The sequence below is a fragment of the Lethenteron reissneri genome, chromosome 5 (genome assembly GCF_015708825.2).
Source record: "Lethenteron reissneri isolate LAM-NWPU_2019-01 chromosome 5, ASM1570882v1, whole genome shotgun sequence".
NCBI classification, from domain to species: domain Eukaryota; kingdom Metazoa; phylum Chordata; class Hyperoartia; order Petromyzontiformes; family Petromyzontidae; genus Lethenteron; species Lethenteron reissneri.
Window position 1 is genome coordinate 5,413,069 of NC_083783.1, and position 20,778 is coordinate 5,433,846.

Genomic DNA, 20,778 nt, shown 5'->3' on the forward strand with positions numbered 1-20,778 from the left:
CTCCCCAACTCACTCACTCACCAACTCACTCACAAACTCACTCACCACCGGTGTACCCATCAACTCACTCACTCACCAACTCACTCACCAACTCACTCACCAACTCACTCACTCACAACCTCACTCACCACCGGTGTACCCATCAACTCACTCACCAATTCACTCACCAACTCACTCACTCATCAACTCACTCACCAACTCACACACTCACCAACTAACTCACCACCGGTGTACCCATCAACTCACTCACCAACTCACTCACCAACTCACACACTCACCAACTCACACACCAACTCACTCACTCACCAACTCACTCACCACCGGTGTACCCATCAACTCACACACTCACCAACTCACTCACCAACTCACACACTCACTCACCAACTCTCAAACTCACTCACCATTGGTGGCCGGCGCCTAACACGGCGGCCGGAACCAAAAAACGTGACCCGGACACCGCGGAAACAATTTACCGTCGCCGGCCACCGCCGCCGCCGACGATACTTCCATGAAAACACTTCCATCAGACGTGAAGAACAACAACAAAAAACCACGACGATAAGTTAGTAAGAAGAAAACAACAACAACAACAACATTCGTACGAACGAATCGCGCGTTACATGCGCGCGTGTTCGCAAAGATACGTTTTAGAAAAAAAATTCGGAACCAAAATCGCTTTGCGACTCGTTGAGAACTGCCGTACCGACTTTCCCCCACCCACCGGAGCGGAAGCACGTGGGTTTCGCCTGGTGCTTCTCTCCACGTGCGTCTCGCTTGGTGCTTCTCTCCACGTGCGTCTCGCTTGGTGCTTCTCTCCACGTGCGTCTCGTCTGGTGCTTCTCTGCACGTGCTTCTCAAGACGCGTTGGTGCTTCTCTGCACGTGCGTCTCGCCTGGTGCTTCTCTGCACGTGCGTCTCGCCTGGTGCTTCTCTCCACGTGCGTCTCGCCTGGTGCTTCTCTCCACGTGCGTCTCGCCTGGTGCTTCTCTGCACGTGCGTCTCGCCTGGTGCTTCTCTGCACGTGCGTCTCGCCTGGTGCTTCTCTCCACGTGCGTCTCGCCTGGTGCTTCTCTGCACGTGCGTCTCGCCTGGTGCTTCTCTGCACGTGCGTCTCGCCTGGTGCTTCTCTCCACGTGCGTCTCGCCTGGTGCTTCTCTGCACGTGCGTCTCGCCTGGTGCTTCTCTGCACGTGCGACTCGCCTGGTGCTTCTCTCACGTGCGTCTCGCCTGGTGCTTCTCTCCACGTGCGTCTCGCCTGGTGCTTCTCTGCACGTGCGTCTCGCCTGGTGCTTCTCTGCACGTGCTCTCGCTGGTGCTTCTCTGCACGTGCGTCTCGCCTGGTGCTTCTCTGCACGTGCGTCTCGCCTGGTGCTTCTCTGCACGCGTCTCGCCTGGTGCTTCTCTGCACGTGCGTCTCGCCTGGTGCTTCTCTGCACGTGCGACTCGCCTGGTGCTTCTCTGCACGTGCGTCTCGCCTGGTGCTTCTCTGCACGTGCGTCTCGCCTGGTGCTTCTCTGCACGTGCGTCTCGCCTGGTGCTTCTCTGCACGTGCATCTCGCCTGGTGCTTCTCTGCACGTGCGTCTCGCGTATGGGGGTGTCTCTCCATCCCCCTCACCCCCCCCTAACCACCCCCCCCCAACCACTCTAACCACCCTAACCCCCCCCAACCACCCCCCCCTAACCACCCCCCCCCCCCCCCCTAACCACCCCCCCCTAACCACCCCCCCCCCTAACCACCCCCCCTAACCACCCCCCCCTAACCCCCCCCCTAGCCACCCCCCCCCCAACCACCCCCCCCAACCACCCCCCCCTAACCACCCCCCCTCACCCCACCCCCCCTCACCGCCGTGTCAGGCGCCGGCCGAATGGGGGAAGCGGCCACGCAGCAGCGGGCTCCACTGGGAGCCCCCCCCGCGTCTCGCCTCGAGACCCGCGCGGTCGACGAGGAGGAGGAGGTGGTGGACGAGGAGGAGGTGGACGAGGTGGAGGAGGAGGACGGGCTGCCCGGGTTCTACTGCGAGATCCGCAGCGGGAGTCGAACCGCCCACTTGGTGCTGAGGTACGCGGCTCCGGGAGTCTCAATGCGGCCTTGGCGGGAGGGCCTTGCCAAGGCCGGCTCCGATTTAAGTAACTATGGGGCCGTACGTAAATGACGTCACGCGATTTTGGTTGATTTTTGACCCCCCCCCCCCGCGTCACACGGCGTCACAAAAAGTCAGACCCCCCCCCTCAAATATGACGTCACAAAGCTCTGCCCCCCCCCCCCCAAAATATATAAAATATGCTTCATCGACGCACACACACACACATAGCCGCACACACACACATAGCCGCACACACACACATAGACGCACACACACACATATAGACGCACACACACACATAGCCGCACACACACACATAGCCGCACACACACATAGACGCACACACACACATATAGACGCACACACACACATATAGACGCACACACACACATAGACACACACACACAGACACACACACACATAGCTGCACACACACACACAGACGCAACACACACATAGACACACACACACACATAGACACACACACATAGACGCAACACACACGCAGACGCAACACACACACAGACACACACACATAGATGCACACACACGCGGCGCGTCTCGGCGTTGTCGTCACCACCCAGTCGCCGTGTCTCCTCCGCGTGCAGGGACGTGCGCACCGAGGGCCCCGTGCTGGTCGAGGCCTCCCGCGTGACCGTGCGCGCCGGCGCCCGCGACCTCCTCGTCGCCCTCCCGCCGGGCGTTACCGCCGACCCCGGGGCCACCGGCAGCGTCCGCCCGGTCCCCGAAGACGGGACCCACGTGAGCCTGCGGCTCCACGCGCCGCAGAGCCTCTTTGCCGCAGGTCCGTCGCGGCGCGGGGGGGGGGGGGGGGTTGGTGGGTCGCGTGACGAGGTGCCGCACGCATCTCTCTGGCTTGCGACGAGGTGAAGGCGGCGTGGCAAAGTTGGGGACTAATATCAGCTGTCCCTTCTGGACACGATATGACCCGTGCGGAACAGGGGGGCACATGCAAACTCCATGGCCGAGTTGGCAATCGAACCTTCTTGCGGCGAGGCACAATTGTTACCACTGCGCTGCTACCCGGCCACACGTAATAACTGAGAGTGATGATGGTGATGACGGCGATGATGATGGTGATGACAGGACTATGCCGACGTGTTAAACAGGACTACGTCTTTGTCCGTGTCCAGGCTCGAATGCCCGACCCGTGGTGCAGCAGATCCGCGAGCAGACCACTCCGCACTTCTCATGCCAAGCGTGTGGAGCTTCACTGCTGCGACCTGGAGAGTAAGGGTTAAACTCTCGCATCGATCCGCACCGAGACCCAGAGACTCACGTAGACCCGCACAGAGATCCAGAGACTCACATAGACCCACACTGAGACCCAGAAACTCACATAGACCCACACCGAGACCCAGAGACTCACATAGACCCGCACTGAGACCCAGAGACTCACATAGACCCGCACTGATACTCAGAGCCTAACATAGTTTAAGTTTATTTAGTTTGACCAGGTGCAAATTTAAGAGACCAGAATGAGCCTCATTTGTGTAAACTTTCGATTTCGTCAAGTTCGGACCAAGCCATCGGTACACAATGGCCTACGATTGCCAACGCTGTCAGGAGATCTTCAACGTCCCCTGTGTCTCACCCTCCGCCGCCCGTGCACCCTCCTTGCCGGCACCAGGCCGTTCCGGCGGGTGCTGCCGCTGCCCTCGTGCCACTGGCAGGCGATGGTGAGCGAGTGGTGTTGCCACGGCGGGGGTGCCCGCGTGGACTCGCTGGCACGCACCCCCCTGGGCCCCCGTGCGGGCGACTGCCTCGTGGGCGACACGCACCTCGTGCTGCACGCTGGCAGCCTGGGAACGGCGGTACGAGTCGCTCGCTTGCAGGCACGCCTGTTGGCTCGCTCGCTCGATCGATTGCTCATTCAATCGCTCGCTCGCTCACTCGCTCGTTGGCTCGCGCGCTCACGGACTTGCCCGCTCGCTCCATCCCTCGCCCATTCACTCGCTCGTTGGCTCGCTCACTTGCTCACGAGCTCACCCGCTCACTCATTCACTCGCTCACTCCATCGCTTGCTCAATCACTCATTGGCTCGTGCGCTCACTTACTCACTCGCTTGCATGTTCACCCCCTCGCTCCATCACTCAATAATTCACCTTGCTCGTTTGCCCGTTTGCTCACTTGCTAACTTGCTCGCTCACGCGCTTCCCCGCTCTCTCGCTCATTCGCTAACTCACTTGCTCGCTCACCACGCGCTCGCACACCCTGATTTATGATTCGTCTTCTTTGTTTCTAGGCTGCACACACACTTCTTCTGCCTGATGATGGCGTTTCAAGTTCACCCCCCCTCCCCACCGCCGTCTCTGCCAGGTTCGGTGGCACCGCGACGTCGCTTCGGAAGTCGCGGCGCCGGACTCCGACCTCGGCGCCCGTCCCGCGGCCCCGCTGGAGAGCGGCGACCCCTGCCGCCACCCCCAGCGCGGGGCAACCGGCGCGGTGGGCGCCGCCGAGGGAGAGGGGCGGCACGCGGAGGGTCGGAGGTCGCCGCTGCCGCCGCCACGCCCGCCGCTGGGCAAGGCCAAGGCCGAGTTGCGGTGCGAGCAGTGCGGCCGTGTGCTCGGGGAGGCGCTGGGAGCAGGTGAGACATACGACGTTTCGGGCAATGGCCCTTGTTCAGACGAAAACCCACACGTGTGTGTTGATGTACACGTACCAGGTAAGGCCCACTTTGCTTGATGATTCTTTTTCAGAAGTGACCTGACCACGAATGACAGCGCAACGAAGTGGCTTATCGTCACGTGGAAATTTACAGCAGCCAAATGCTCTAAACGCGTGTTTCGAAACCGGTCGTGGGCTTTCGCGAGGTTCGATGATGATGATGACGACGGTGACGTCCCACCGATGGTTGTGTCGCACCGCAGAAGGCGCCAAGTTGTTCCTCACCGAGGTGTGCGTTGGAGGAGTTGAGGAGACACTGCCGCCTCCGCACTCTGCCAACCCGAGGTGACGGCTCCTTACGAGCCCTCGCAAGAACGCGCGTGCGTGTGTGTGTGCGCGCTCACAACAACGAGCGGAGCGCCGGGTGACTAAAGCACAGCAAGTTGGCACAGTATGGGGCACAGGTGGTGCATCGGCCAGTAATCTCAGTCACCTCAGTCAGTCGACCCGTGGCACCTGGGTCTGCCCTGTGACCTGGCAGCGGGCGTTCGACACTTCACGTGGCCTCAAGGTGCACATGGCCTGGCATAAGCGTCATGGTGACGTCACCGCCACTTAGTGGCGAATGGCGGTTGTTGTTGTGTGCGCGCGTGCATGTGGGTGAGCGTGGGGAGCGGTGGTGTAGCGGTTGGCGCGCTGCTCTACGAACTCGGCGACCCGGGTTCGATTTCCGCTCACGGCCGATACCAGTGACGATTATCTGAACCGGTTCTGAGCCTCCCCTAGGTCGACTCAGCCTCAAATGAGTACCTGGTGCGGTGTGTAGACATCGCCACTGGGGAGACAAAGGCGGCCGGGCGTGGTGCTGGCCAGCCACCCCCTCGTGTGCCGTACCGGCCTTCATAGGTGTTCGCTAACAGCACTTGCCCCAAACAGTCTGTTAAGGCTACACGGGGGATATTTGTCTTTTTTTCGTGTGTGAGTGTGGCTGGAGCGGTGGCGCAATGGTTAGCGCACTGCGCTGCTAACCTGCTCACGGCCAACACCAGTGACGAACATCTCCTGGGTTGACCCTCCATCAAATCCGTAAACATCAGCACCGGTTGAGATGAACGTGGCCGGAGTGATGCCAGCCACACCGCCACCATCTAGAGCCAGCGCCGGCCCCTTCATAGGTGCTCGCTAACAGCACTTGCCCCAACGTGCTAAAGGCTACACGGGGTGGCGGCGACCTTTGTCTTGGCGTGGTCGCAGGTCGTGGTTCCTGGAGCGGCTGCTGTCCCAGCAGCTGCTGCTCATCTCCACGACGCTGTGCAGCTACCGCTTCCGCGTCGAGGACCCGCGGGGCGACACGAGACTGCTGGTGAGCCCGGCGAAGGGTGAAGCCGCCGGAGGGAGGACCGGTTCGGAATCTGAATCGCGACGTTGATTTTTTTTTTTTTAAACCCCTTTCCCCCGGAGATGTCCGATGAGCTGTGAGGGACATTTTTTTATTACACGCTTTTAATTAACTCACTCTGTCTGTTGTTGTCGTATCCTCAAAAAATCTTGTAACTCAATTTTTACCCACTTCCCAATGTCGTATCGACTACAAACTTGGTATACGTATGTCATACTGGTGACAATACTATATTCTATCATTAAAAAAAATAAAAATATTTTTAAACAATCTTTTTATATGTTATGTTCCGGCTTGGGTCTAATTGTCCACGCTCAACTCACGTTGGCTGTAAATCACCACGCTGCAAATTATCCGGCGAGTCGTCACCATCGTGTTGCTGGCTCCCCATCCCTTCTGCCCCCCCCTCCCTCCCCCCAGCTGTGGGTGCTCAACAGCGACACGCTGCTGCTGCAGCAGAGTCCCCGTGGCGGCGGCGGTGAGTCCGTGGCGCCGCAGTGCCACCGCGTCCTCAAACTGCTCTACCGCCACGCGGGAGGAGACGCGGCCACCTCGGCCACTTCGGCAGGCCGGTGGGTGGCAGGGCCCTGGGGCCGGTGGGTGGCAAGGCCCTGGGCCACGGAGGCCCTCAGCCGCGACCACCCACCGCGTCTCCCCGTTTGGGTCGCGTGCGGCGGCACAGTTCGCGCTCGGCACGCCGGGGCTGGTTTAGAGGTTGTGCACCGCGCGTGGCTGAGATGTTAACTCCCTCGCCCGGTATACAGGAGGTCGAAGGCTCGATCCCAATCCTGACGCCTGCTGCTGTATATTTGGGGTTTGATTGTCTCTCCTCGTGGTCGTGTGGATTTTTCTCCGGGTCCTCCGGTTTTTCTCCTCCACGTTTTGAGTCGACGTGCGTTTTAGCGTTTTAGAGTATTTTCCTGCTATAAATTTCCACGTTACGAGCCACTTCGTTGGGCTATCGTTTGTGGCCAGGTCGCTTCTGAAAAAGAGCGACGTAGCTCAGTGTGGGCCTTACCTGGTAAAATAAAAAGTTTTATTTTTAAGAATCCGTGTTCTAAAAGAGCAACCCTGTTCCCCCTCCTCTCCCGACCTCTGACCTGGCCCACGCCTTCACCCTCGGTGGTGGCGGTGACGCGGCCCCCCCCCCCCCCCCCAGCGGTCGGCCGCGTTCGCCGCTCGCTGCAGAGGCTTCGCGGTTCGAACCCGGCGGCTGCCCTGGTCAATGCTGCGGCGGTGGCGCCACCGTCGTATTAGCCGTAATGAGACGGCTGCAACGCGCGGGTCCGCTTCGCTCTGGAGTGGACGTCAAAAGATCCTGCTCGCCGTCGTTCGCAAAGCCTAGTGCCGGTGTGATGGTCCACATTTGCCTAATTAGCTTCAAAAAATTACACCGCACATTGGGACGATACACAACGAGCAATCATCGGCCCCGTGGCTGCGAAAACTTTGGGGCCGGACCCTCCTGGGAGTCGGGAGTTAAAAAAAAAAAACTCGGCGAGGCTCGTATTCCAAACCAGACTTTCCTGGTTAAACAAGTAGAATAATAAATGATAACAATAACACACCCCCCACCGCCACCACCACCCACAGCTCGGCGCTCCCAGTCCCCCCGTGCCTCACCCCCTCCCGCCTGTTCCTTGTTGACGAATCGCCGTGCGCACGAGCGGCGGGAGCCGTGCTGTGCGCCGTTGGAGGCGTCTGCCGCGGGTTATTCTTCTGCGCACTTTCGTTTTTTTGCTCGCTCGCTCGTTCGCCAGCTTAGCGGCGAGCGAATTGAGCGAGCGCTCCGGTCCCACCGCTCCGCTCTGACCTTTAGCGTCTCGCTCGTTTGTTATCGTCTCCGCCCGTCGGAAGGGACGGCAGAGTAAACAACGTTCTCCGAGCGACCGTTAAAGCTGACGTGCGTCGGCGTGTGCGCGTGTGTGCGTGCGTGCGCGCGTCAGTATAAACATCGTCACTGGGGAGACAAAGGCGGCCGGGCGTGGTGCTGACCACCCACCCCGTCATGTGCCGTTCCAGCCTTCATCGGTACTCACTAACAGCACTTGCCCCAACAGTCTGTTAAGGCTACACGGGGGGTCTTTGTCTTTCTGTGTGTGGGCAGCGGTGGTGTCGCGGTTAGCGCGCTGCGCTGCAAACCCGGCAAAGACCCGAGCGTGGTTCCCGCTCGTGGCCACCACCAACACCGGTGACGATTATCTAAACCGGTTCTGGGCTTCCCCTACATCGACTCGGCCTCAAATGAGCTACTCGTGTGATGCGTAAATATCGTGGGAGACAAAGGCGGCCAGGCGTGGTGCTGGCCACCCACCTCCTCGTGTGTCATTACCGGCCTTCATAGGTGCTCGTGAACAGCACTTGTCCCAACAGTCTGTTTAAGGCCACACCGTGGAGGGATGTTTGTGTGTGTGTATAAGCTGGCCGTGTGTGTGTATGTAGTGTACGTACGTTTGTCAGCAGAGGGCAGCGCAGAAAATAGTTTCCTTATGCTGCTAAATGTATGCTCCCCACCTTCACCCACCGTCAGTGCCCAGCGTGGTGAAGAAGTGTCGTCACACAACCTCATCCGGTAGTGGATTGGCAAATGGCCTCTACATTTACGCATGCACACATGGTATCATCATCATTATTATTATCATTACGCTTACTTGCCCTGAAAGCAAAGCCTCGCTGAGTCTCAAGACTCTTTTTCAGGAGGGTCCTGCCGGGTATTCGCAGCAGGAGATCGATATTGCTGCTGCTGCTGCGTGATTCCGATTGAGGAGTTTGCAGGCGATCTTTCCCCATTTGGGGTGCTTTGACCGATACCGGTTCCATAGTGGGTTGCTTTGCTGCTGTGTTGTAATCTGTTGGAGGAAATCGGAGAACCCGGAGAGAAACCCACGCAGAATGGGGAGAGAGTGAGAGAGAGCACACATGACTGTATGTTTGGAGATGTCTCTCTCTCCCCCCATGGTCGCGTGGATTTTTCTCCGGGCCCTCCGTTTTTTCCCCTCCACATTCATAATTGACACGTGTTTTAGAGTATTTCGCTGCTATACATTTCCACGTGATAAGCAACTTCGTTGAGCTATCCATTTGCGATAGCCAAGTCGCTTCTGAAAGAAGAGCTACACTGCTCAGTGAGCCTTACCTGGTTAAATAAAAAGTTTAGTTTTCGTTTAGTTTACCACGGTTTGGTTCCGGCTCTGTTCGGCAAACAGGGCCCGGTGGAACAAAAACAACCGTGCTCCGAAAGCCCCGTGCCGGCTCGGCTCAGATGTGCCAGTGGAAAAAGAAGCGCGTGTTATACCCCGAGCATTGCATTGCATCTCTTCCACTGTTAGGGCTGCGAATCGAATCGGCGTCCCAGTGCAAGCTTGCTCAACGTGCCTGCCTGCGTCCCCCTCCGTGTCTCTCCGCTAGCGTCGCGGTTCGCGCGCTGCTCTACGAACCCGGCGACCCGAGTTCAATTCCCGCTCACGGCCACCAACATCTGAACCGGTCCTAGGCCTCCCCTAGGTTGACTCAACCTCAAATGAGTACCGGGTGCGGTGTGGAGTAAACATCGACACCGGGGAGACAAAGTCGGCCGGTGCGTTGTGCTGGCCACCCACCCCCGTCGTGTGTCGTGCCGGCCTTCACAGGTGCTGCTCGTTAACAGCACTTGCCCCAAAACAGTCTTCTGAGGTTATCTTTGTCTCTGTTGGTGGCCCGTCCGTGTGTTTCTGCGTGTCACAGCGAGGACGAGCTGTGGGCACGGGACGTGAAGGCCCACGACCTGTGCCTGCCCAGCGGTGCGTGCGCCGAGCTCTCCGCTGTGCTTAGCGCCAGCTCCCAGCTCGCTCCGCCCTCGCTCCGGGACGTCAACAACTTCCGGGTGAGGATGATCGCTCTCCCCGCGCCTCCTCCTCCTCCTCCGCTCTCCTCCAGCTCCCGTGTCTCCTCTGCTCTAGCTCCCGTGTCTCCTCTCCTTCCCGTGTCTCCTCTCCTTCCCGTGTCTCCTCTGCTCTAGCTCCCATGCCTCCTCCAATTCCCATCCGGCGGGAATGACAACGAAATAATAATAAAAGTAGTAGTAAAATTACGAACTCCACGGCCGCCAAAGCAATGAAAGCGATAACTCCTCCGCCGATAATGCAGCCGCTCTCCACGCCACACCCCCCCCCCCCCCCCCCATTGCGTTCATGCGAAAATAATTTAGCGTTCGTGTGCATGCGTGTGTAGCAGTCCGCACGCCGCGCTACCCGGCGGCCCCGAATTCGATTCCCGCTCACGGCCAACGCCGTTGACGGATTTTCTGAATCGATCCCAGGCCTCCGCTAGGTCCACTCGGCCTCGAATGAGTTACCCGGTGCGGTGTGCAGTAAACATCGCCACTTGGGGAGGCAAAGGCGGCCGGGCGTGGTTCTGAACGCACCACTCCCGTCGTGTGCCGTGCCGGCCTTCATCGGCGCTCGCTCACAGCGCTTGCGTTCTGTTAACGCGGGCCGGGGATCTCCCCCTGAGCGCGTGCGCAATTTCATTTCTTGCGCCGCTTGTTTTCGATGGAGGCGAAGCGATGTTGAGACATTAATCACACGTCCCTTCGGTTCTACCGCTCCGCAGGGAGGGGGGGGGGGTGCAGGCGACACAGAGCCTAGGGTCCAATCGCCCGGGATGATGACAGATCTAGGCACTTGTTTTTTGTCCGAGTCGACCTAGGGGAAGCACAGGACCAGTGTGCGGACAACGCTCGTCGCTCATGTTGAGCTGCCGGGATTTTTCAAAGGGCCGTGCGGTCATTGCTGCGCCACCGCTCCCCTCGTAGACACGGGTGCGCTCACACGCAAAGTAGTGTGCGCGCGTGCGTTTGCGCGCGCACGTGCGGGTATACACAAACACGTACACACTGGTGTAAAGCACACGCGCACACACACACACACACGACCTCCATGGGTGGCTGGGCGAGTGGCTGGCTGGGTCTGTGAGTGGCTGTGGGTGCTTGGTTCAGTGGGCCGGTTGCTGGGTGGGTGTCTGGGTGGGTGTCTGGGTTGGTGTGTAGATGTCTGTATGTGTAGGTGTCTGGGTGGGTGTCTGGGTGGGTGTGTAGGTGTCTGGGTGGGTGTCTGGGTAGGTGTCTGGGTGGGTGTCTGGGTGGGTGTGTAGGTGTCTGGGTGGGTGTCTGGGTTGGTGTGTAGGCACTGTGGTGACATCACCGTCACTTTGTGGCAAATGGCGGGTACTGGTTATTATTGGGTGTGTAGGTGGCTGGGTGGCTAGATGCAGCATTCCTGGATGGGTTAGGTGGCTCATTGTGTAGTTGACTGAGTGGGCAGGTTGCTGGCTGGGTTGATAGGTGGGTGGGTATGTTACTGGGTATCTCGGTAGCTGGCCTGGGTAGCTGCGTGGGGTAACCGGCTGGGTAGGCGGGAACGGTTGTCAAAGGGGGACACGTGAAACAGCACCGCCTTGGAAGTGAGATCACGCCCCCCTGGGGCCGCTTCGTTCCTCGCCGAGGGAGAACCCTCCGCCGTTGACGCACGCACGCGCAACCGCGTGCGTGCGTCACGTGCATCGCGGAATTGGGACACGGGAGTGGGGGGGGGCTCAACAGGGCTTCTAGCAACGACGAGCCGAGGCCACGCCGTGGCCACGCTGTTGCCCCCGGCTCTGCGGGTTTCTCCGCTCCACGCCTCGGTGCGCACCGCGAGCCTCTCATCCGGTCTCCACGCCCACGTACCGTTAACCCGGCCCCCGCTCGCATCAGGAGGCGCGCGGGCGGGCTGGCGGGCGGGCGGGCGGACGATCGCCAACTCTCAACAACGGTGATGGGCGCCACGGGTGGCGAGATGTTAACTCCCTCGCCTGGTATACAGGAGGTCGAGGGTTCGAGCCTGACCCTGATGCCGACTGTATATTTTGGAGTTTGCGTGTCCCTCTCCCCGTGGTCAGGTGGATTATTCTCCGGGTCCTCCGATTTTTCTCTCCACGTTTAGAAACACGGGTTCAGAGTATTTTAGCTGCGATACGTTGCCACGTTCTAAGCCACTTCGTTGAGCTATCATTTGTGGGCCAGGTCGTTACTGAAAAAGAGCTGCATAGCTCAGTGGGCCTTACCTGGTTAAAGTAAAAAAAATGTGGAGCAACTGATATAATTTTATTACGAGGCAGTTGATGAGCCCCAGGTGATTGCATCGGGGAGTGGAGGAATGTTGCATCATCGCGGTTGATGATGATGCCTCCTTCATAGGGATCTCTTGGTCGGAGTCTGTGGGTCCCTATGTGAGTTCGTGGTTCTGTACGCGAATCTATAGATGTTTTATATATAACAGGGTCTCTATGCAAGTGTGTGGGTTTCAGTGTGAATCTATAGATTTGCCTTCTTCTCTTTCACGTGGCTGATGTTTATGTCGAGAGCAGCAGCAGCTGTGATTTTACATCGAGGGGGTTTGATGATTGCGGAGTCAGGAGTAGCAGAGTGGTGCGTCGTCGCTGCTATTACGATGAAGCATCCTCCTCCGTGTTTGTGCATCGGTGACATCGAGCGCGCATTCTACGCTCCGTGGCTGTGTTCTCGGTAGTGATCACAGTCTTGGCACACCGGGACGCTCTGCCGTGGCGCACTGGTCAGCGCTTTGGTCAGCTCAAGCTCTGCTATCCTCTATATATTAAGGTGGTATTCGCCATTGAATAACGAGTGTTTGTGCATGTGGGAGGAAGCCAGAGCAGTGGGATGAAACACTCGAGTGCGAGGGGGAAACACTCTTTCCCATGCCACCGTCACCATCATCACCGCCGATGGCACCACCATCGCCACCACCGCCACCATCACCGCTGCCACCACCACCGCCACCACCGCCACCACCACCGCCGTTACCACCGCCGGCACCACCGCCACCACCGCCACCACCGTTGTCACCGCCACCACCACCGTCACCACCACCACCACCACCGATGGCACCACCGCCGTCACCACCGGTGGCACCACCGTTGCCGCCACCACCGTTGTCACCGCCACCATCGTTGTCACCGTCACCGCCACCACCACTGCCACCACCGTTATCACCGCCACCACCATCGCCACCACCATCGCCACCACCACCGCCACCACCACCGCCACCACCGTTGTCACCGCCACCACCACCGTTGTCACCGTCACCGCCGCCACCACCACCATGCCGCTGTCTCTTCATCTCAATCTCATCGTCAATGCCGAGACACGGCCGTGGCGCCCTCCTAGCAAGAGACGCGTTGTGCCCACGCCCGCTGCCAATTACCTCCCCTCCCCGCTCCCCCCCCCCCCACCTCATAAATACAACAAAACCACAGCGCCAGCGTGATTACAGTGACCGAACCGTCCCATTACGCTCGAGATAATGAATCTTGACGGGGCCACACGGCACAGCAAAACAAATTAGCGGGGAAGCGTGTGCATGAGAAAAGTGCGTTATCGATGGCGCCGTTCTCCCGCCGCAGGATCATTCCGAGTCTTTGGGGTGTAATTACGACAACAATGACACTAATGAGAATAGCGAAGGCAAAGGCGCAGGCCTGCAATTGCGTACTCGCTCCACGGCTGGCAGAAGAGCGTCTCCCAACGGGGAAAGCTCTGGAGAGCCCCCCCCCTCTCTCCCCGCCCTTTTTAGGAGAGTCATTTCTGGCTTGTTCTCTCATTTTTCATTTGCTTGTTGTGCGCGCGTGCAACGTAGCCAACCACTTCCATGGGATTTGATCCTCGTATATATATATCTATAAAATTAATGTGCAACGTTGTGGGTAGCTGTCGGCACGAATGACGCCATATGTTCAATGAAAGCATCATTGTTATGATCATTACATCGGCCGGGCGTCCCGGAAGAAGAGGTGGCAGTACCCCACACTTTACCCCGCCACGCGGTGACGGTGACGACGATTCGGCGTGCGTCGCATGCAAGCTGTCGGCACAGATTGCGGGGGCATGCGGGAAAATAACCAACCCCCCCCCCTCCTCCTCGCTTTTCCAATCCGGTGGGAATAGTTTTGTTTTAATGAGGACTAAGGCGCAGCCCCCGCAATGTCTCCGCTTCGCGCCACCGCTGGCGAAAGGGGCAGCCGCCCGAGGGGAGGCTCAAGAGAGGCGGCCCAGTCTATAGCGGGCGTCGGGCCTACCAGGGAAAGGCCTGCTCGAGTCTTTCAGGAGCGGGGGGTGGGGGGGAAGAGCGCTGCGCCACTATTCGGGGATGTTTTTTGCCGCGAATTCAGCGAGCAACGGGAAAGTTTTGGATCCGCGTGGGGGGAGGAGGAGGGAGGAAAACCGGAGAGACCCCCGAGGACACCCAGCGCTGCGTCGCTGCTGCGGGCGAGGGGGGCGACACTCGAGGCCACGCACGCTCGGGCGTCTTGGAAGATGCGGTGGTGGTGGGAGGAGGGGGGGGGGGGAGTGCACACACTTTACTCCACCCGCCTGGGACACCTGCCGATCGGCGAACTGTTTGTTCGGCAACAAACTCTAAACTTTTTAGCTCGCTCGTCTTTAAACTCGGCGACCTCCTCCCACGATGCACCGCAGAGCAGCCCCCTCCCGGGCCCCGCGCGGTTAATGTCTCGAGTCGTTAGCGATCGCAGGAAGCCTGCCTTGAACGAGCCTTCGGCCTCCCGGCGCTCTGCCGCGCACGCGTAGAACGGCAGAGGGGCGGCTCGGACACTCCGCGGCAAGCTTGAAGTTTGCAACAACGACGATGACAAGGAAGACGCCGATGGGCGAGCACTTCCCCCGTTCCGAGACGTCGGCACGTCGCAGGGTGCGCTGTCCCGGAGCCCGTGAGCAGTTCGGCGTTCGTTTTTTTGTTTGCAGAAGGCATAGCAGCGCCGCTGTTTGTGAAGACCTTGTGACTCGCCGCGGAGAACCATAGTCGACACGACCGCCGACGCCGCCCTACGATAGCCGGCGCCAAACTGCGTCCCGCACGGCGTCCCGCACGGCGATTCCGTTTGGGATCGGGAAGAACAGCCGATGACGTACGCGTGCGCACGCCGTGGGGACGGGAGAGAGGGTCAATATTTTACTTCCAACTCGTAACGCGACACCGTCGCCGCCGCCGCCGCGCAGGATTCCCTCCTCGCAGAGGGGGAGAGGCGCCAGCAAGAGGCACCACAGAATCAGAGTCTTTATTTCGACTGCAGGATGAATCCGATGAGCTACGAAGCCCTTGTAATAATCATAATTGACATTTATGAGGCGCAATTCATCCGAGGGTCTCGGTGCGCCGTGCACCAAGTGAGGAAATGTAAATAGCTCAAAGTCCAGAGTCCACTGGTCGTGCATGGCAAGTGTAGGTCAGGCGAAACGGGCGAGTCTTGTTCACAGGTGTCCAGTATGAGCAGTAGCAACGGCCACACGATGGTGAGGAGTCACCGCCACCAACAGTCGCCCCCCAAGCTCTGCGATTCTCTGTATACGAAGGTGTTGTCGGCCGATTAGTGCTTGCGTGCGCGAGGAAACCAGGGCGCCCGGAGAAAACCCCACGAGTGCGAGGGTGCAACGCTCGATCTCATACAGATTGAACAGGTTGAGTCAACAACCCGCTGTGTGTACCGCCTTCTCTTGGGCGAGCTAGGGCACGTGCACCTCCCTGATGCCCACGGGTGAGAAGGGAGTTTCACAACTTCTGTGTGCGGCGATCCACGAACCCCCCGCGCTGCTGCCCTCGCTGCGCCGGATTGCAGGCAGCGGCCACGTGCGTCAGCGTAGCCACCACCACCACCACCACCACCGTCGATCGCCGCCCGGAGCTGATGATGCTGTTCACTTGCGTGGCGGATGGAGTTTGCTCGTGAGCGCTCGCATTCACGGTGCGCAACGCAGGATCGTCGCCGCTGCCCGCCGCCGGGGAGAATACGAGCACCAACACGGATGAGCGACGACAACACCTGCCCCCCCCCGTCTCTCTCGGCGTCAAAGATTTCTATGAAAGCAAAAAACAAACCCCCCAATGTTTAATGTTTACACGAGGAGACGCATGCAGCCCGAAACAATGCGTGGGTCGCCGCACTGCCTACGGCTCATGCTGGAGTCGGAGCAGCAGCAGCAGCAGGAGAAGCAGCAGGAGAAGGAGAAGCAGGAGAAGGAGAAGCAGCAGCAGGAGGAGGAGCGGGCGAGCGTTTGTGCTGCGAGTCGTTTACCGGGTACCCCTCCGCCACAGGTCTTGACACGCCACTTAATGGAGGTCGCGACCTCTCCTTTACCCAGAACTCCCTGCCCGCAATCCCGCGGGTCCGCGCCCCACCAAACCTAATTTTTGGCACTCCGGCTGCTCCCCCCCCTCCCGTCGTGCCGTCTTGAAAATGTTGGCAACGTCACTGCCCGGAGGAGGAGGATGTGGCGGTGGTACGCGACGGTGCGACAATGTGTCCCGATTGAGCGATCTAAATCGATTTGTCGTGCGTATGCGCGTGCGTGGCGTGTCTGTGAATTGCTATTCCTATATATACCCGTGGTGAAGTATGATCAAACGACCACACCCCCCCTCCCCCCCTCCATGATGACCTGCTTGGCATGGGGAAGTGTCGGTTCAGCATGAGAGTGACACGATCCTGTGTGTTCACGTGTTTGGCTGTGGCGTTAAAAGTTAAAACCCTTGGACGTGACACAGAGGCCCCCTTGCAAGCACTGTTAGCGAGTGCCTATTAAAGCCGGCAAGGGCACACAAGGGGGGGGGGGGAGCAGTGTGGCCGGCCGTGCGACCTTTGTCTATCCGTGGTGCCGACATTTACACCGTGCACCAGGTACTCGTTGTTTTTTTTTAAAGGCTGAGTCGACCTTGGGGATGCCCAAGACAGGATTAGATGTCCACCACCGATGTTTCTAGCCGTGAGCGGGAATCGAAACCGCAGGGCGCTCAAACCACTGCACCTCCGCTCCCCAATGCATACATGCAAAGGTAAAGATCCCCCACCGCCCCGTATAGCCTTAACAGACTTTTGGGACAAGTGCGTTGAGCGAGCACCTATGAAGGCGGGTACGGCAAACGAAGGGGGTGGGTGGCCAGCACCACGCCCGGTCGCCTTTGTCTCCCTAGTGGCGATGTTCACACATCGCACCAAGTACAGACTTGAGGCCGAGTCGACCTAGGGGAGGGCCCAGATAATCGTCACTCCTGTTGACCGTGAGCGGGAATCTTTAGCCGAGCTCGTCGCGCAGTGCGCTGACCGGCACGCCTTCTGCCGCGATAAGTAACATCCGCACAGACGCGCACACGCATTGACGTACGCGCGGTGCCAATGGCGCGCGTGCCCAGGTACGACACGCGCTCGCCGCTCGCCTCACCTGTGCAAACGGAGGAGCTCGGCGTACCTGCAGCTGGTTCACCGGGGCGGCGTGCCGGAGTCCGAGCCGTGCGCCTCCGTGATGGACGGCGAACGCACCACCGCTGAGCCGCATTTTTCCCACCCCATGAGTGTCTCTCTCCACCCCCCCCCCCCCTGTTGTTTTCATCTCCCCCTGCTCCTTACAGGTCGGGCACTTGAGGCTGGCCTAATGGACGTGAGACCCTCCCCCATATGCAAGCGGCGTCATCGCTCTCTCTGAAGAGGGACCCCCCCCCCCCCCCGAGTGCGCGCTGGGTGACAAGGACGTCCACCGATTCAAGTCTACGGTGGCTCAGAAGTCGGCGTCGCCCAGCCGGCCCCATTGACAAGCCTGGGTTCGAGTCCGGGTTTCGGTCATCCGCGAACAAACCGGGAGCTGGGGCTTAGTGAGTTGATGGTCTCGGCCCGGCACACCACAAATGGCTGCATCAACAACAACAACAACAAAAACCATCGCATTCAATTTGGTTTTGCATTGACTTTGTCGACATTCCAGCTGTTGAGACATCAATTGACTCGGTCTGGCTGTCACCTGATGAACCTCGCTGTCACGTGGCAGAGCTGGGTGGGTAAAAGTGCTGCCCTCTGCTGTGTGTGGACCATAAATCACTTGAAGAAGGCATCTCGGAGGTGGCTCTGCGACATCCGCTTCCCCGGGCCGCTCTCGGGTAACACGAAGCGTCGCGCTGCTCTGCGAGATCTCCGAATGGATTCTCCGTCTCGTGATGACGACGCAACACCAATAGCGCGATCTGTAATAAAACGGAGGGGGGAGGGGGGGGGGTTTGGGGGAAAACGACAAAATGAAATAAATGTAAAACGAAAAAAATCCACGTCAGTCTTTATTTCGTGAATCCGCGTTCACCACTAAGAGTCTCCAAGACAAAAAAATAAAAACGTGAGAAAGTCTAATTGAAAATAAAATGTCACCAACTCCTTTCCCCGTGGGTGTCTAGGGGGTAGTCATACCCTGGCTCGCCAGGAGAGGGCAGTGCAGCGACAATGCGGACGCCACCTGCTCCGTCGGCGTGTAATATCGAGCGTTGCGCCGTCGCACGCGTGGGGTTTCTCATGCGTGCGTGGTGGACTTTGGCCCCCGGTTCAGTGCCGGTGATGTCGGGGAGAGTCGGACGGTTGTCAGGTTCGGTGTCTAGTTGGTGGCGCTGCTGCTGCATTCGGCAGGACGTGCACCAGCACAGTCGGCAACACAACTTTGTTTGCGTGTCATGAAGAAGGGCGGTTGCCTGAAACGTCACCAGTTTCCTTTTGAGGACTGTCCCCCCCCCCCCCCTCCAAAAAAAACATGCTTAAAATCGCTTTAAACTATTGTCATTGTAAGTGATGCATTTTGATGTGACGTCACATTTCTCAACCCTTCCCCCCCCCTTCGTCACACATCGTCACAAATGTCTGACCCCCCCTCGGTGCGTGACGTCATTCATGGACGGCCCCATGGTTGTCAATCCATCCATTTCAATAGGGGCAACAAAAACAGATAAGGCACCACTGAGCTACATTTTTTTCATAGAAACGACCTGGCCACAAATGAAGGATCAAGGAAGTGGCTTATCATCATGTGGACATTTATAGCAGCAGGCAAATACTTGAAACGGATTTTGTTGAGTCTAAATGTGGGAGGAAGAACCGGAGGACCCGGACAAAAAATTCCCACGCGACCACGGGGAGAGCGAGAGACACCGCAAACTCCAAATATACAGCAGCAGCAGGCGTCAGGATCGGGATCGAACCCACGACCTCCTGCAAATCAGGCGAGGTAGTTAACATCTCCTAGCCACCGTGATGATGAGAGAGAGAGACACCACAAACTACAAGTATACAGCAGGCGGCAAGGTCGGGATCGTACCCACGGCCTCCCGTTTACCAGGCGAGGTAGTTAACATCTCATACCCACCGTGATGATGATGAGAGCGAGAGACACGCAAACTCAAAATATACAGCAGGCGTCGTCGGGGTCGAGATCGAACCCACGACCTCCTGTATACCAGGCGAAGTAGTTAACATATCATAGCCACCGTGATGATAGTGAGAGAGAGAGACGCAAACTCAAAATATACAGCAGGCGTCGTCAGGGTCGGGATCGAACCCACGACCCCCTGTATACCAGGCGAGGTAGTTAACATCTCATAGCCACCGTGATGATGATGAGAGAGATGCAAACTCAAAATATACAGCAGGCGTCGTCAGGGTCGGGATCGAACCCACGACCTCCTGTATACCAGGCGAGGTAGTTAACATCTCATAGCCACCGTGATGATGATGAGAGAGACGCAAACTCAAAATATACAGCAGGCGTCGTCAGGGTCTGGATCGAACCCACGACCTCCTGTATACCAGGCGAGGTAGTTAACATCTCATAGCCACCGTGATGATGATGAGAGAGACGCAAACTCAAAATATACAGCAGGCGTCGTCAGGGTCGGGATCGAACCCACGACCTCCTGTATACCAGGCGAGGTAGTTAACATCTCATAGCCACCGTGATGATGATGAGAGAGACGCAAACTCAAAATATACAGCAGGCGTCGTCAGGGTCGGGATCGAACCCACGACCTCCTGTATACCAGGCGAGGTAGTTAACATCTCATAGCCACCGTGATGATGATGAGAGCGAGAGACACGCAAACTCAAAATATACAGCAGGCGTCGTCAGGGTCGGGATCGAAACCACGACCTCCTGTATACCAGGCGAGGTAGTTAACATCTCGCCACCGTTGCACCCAGCGAAGTGTCTCCCATACGCTTGCCAATCGCAGCGACTGCCAGCAGAGAGTTGAACGCGGCGTGACCGCGAGCTTGGGGCCGATTTTAATGAAGAATCATTCACCTCCACACAGCAGGCCCCTGGTGGGGGCGAGGGGGCAGGGAGCGAGGGGGGAGGGGGGAGGGGTATTTGGGGGGATGAAAGCGCCGTTCCGCTGACCACAATCTTCTTGGCGGGGGACGCAGAGACAAAGGCCCCCCGTGTAGCCTTTCACAGACCGTTGGGGCAAGTGCTGTTAGCGAGCACCTATAAAGGCCGGAACGGCACAGGAAGGGTTGTGGGTGGTGCCGAGCGCCGAGCCCGCCCGCCTTTGTCTCCCCAGTGGCGATGTTTTACCCACCGCACCAGATACTCATTTGAGGCGGGGCCTCCCCTAGATCGACTCAGCACAAAGGCAAAGAACCCACCCCCGTGTAGCCTTTCGCAGACTTTTGGCGCACGCACTGCACCAGGTACTCATTTGGACGTGGGGGGGGAAGGGGGGTGGATGGGCCTCCCCTAGGTCGACTCAGCACAAAGGCAAAGATCCCACCTTTCGCAAACTTGGCGCACGCACTGCACCAGGTACTCATTT

The 20,778-nt window shown here is 58.5% G+C and overlaps 1 protein-coding gene across 2 annotated transcripts; it reads left to right on the forward strand.

Moving 5' to 3' along the window:
• The first annotated feature begins 452 nt into the window (after window positions 1–452).
• Window positions 453–17,873, forward strand: LOC133351460 (E3 ubiquitin-protein ligase E3D-like). 2 transcript variants are annotated; one of them, XM_061566698.1, is made up of 11 exons: window positions 453–562; window positions 1,856–2,060; window positions 2,694–2,890; window positions 3,240–3,336; window positions 3,737–3,920; window positions 4,426–4,693; window positions 4,977–5,058; window positions 5,968–6,076; window positions 6,533–6,684; window positions 9,836–9,974; window positions 17,569–17,873. In XM_061566698.1, exons 2-11 carry the CDS (start codon window positions 1,867–1,869, stop codon window positions 17,590–17,592), a joined length of 1,446 nt encoding a protein of 481 aa, XP_061422682.1. In that variant the 5' UTR covers window positions 453–562; window positions 1,856–1,866; the 3' UTR covers window positions 17,593–17,873. The 2 variants fall into 2 exon arrangements, with proteins under 2 accessions (XP_061422682.1, XP_061422675.1); XM_061566691.1 differs by having other exon boundaries at window positions 457–763.
• The last annotated feature ends 2,905 nt before the right edge of the window (window positions 17,874–20,778 follow it).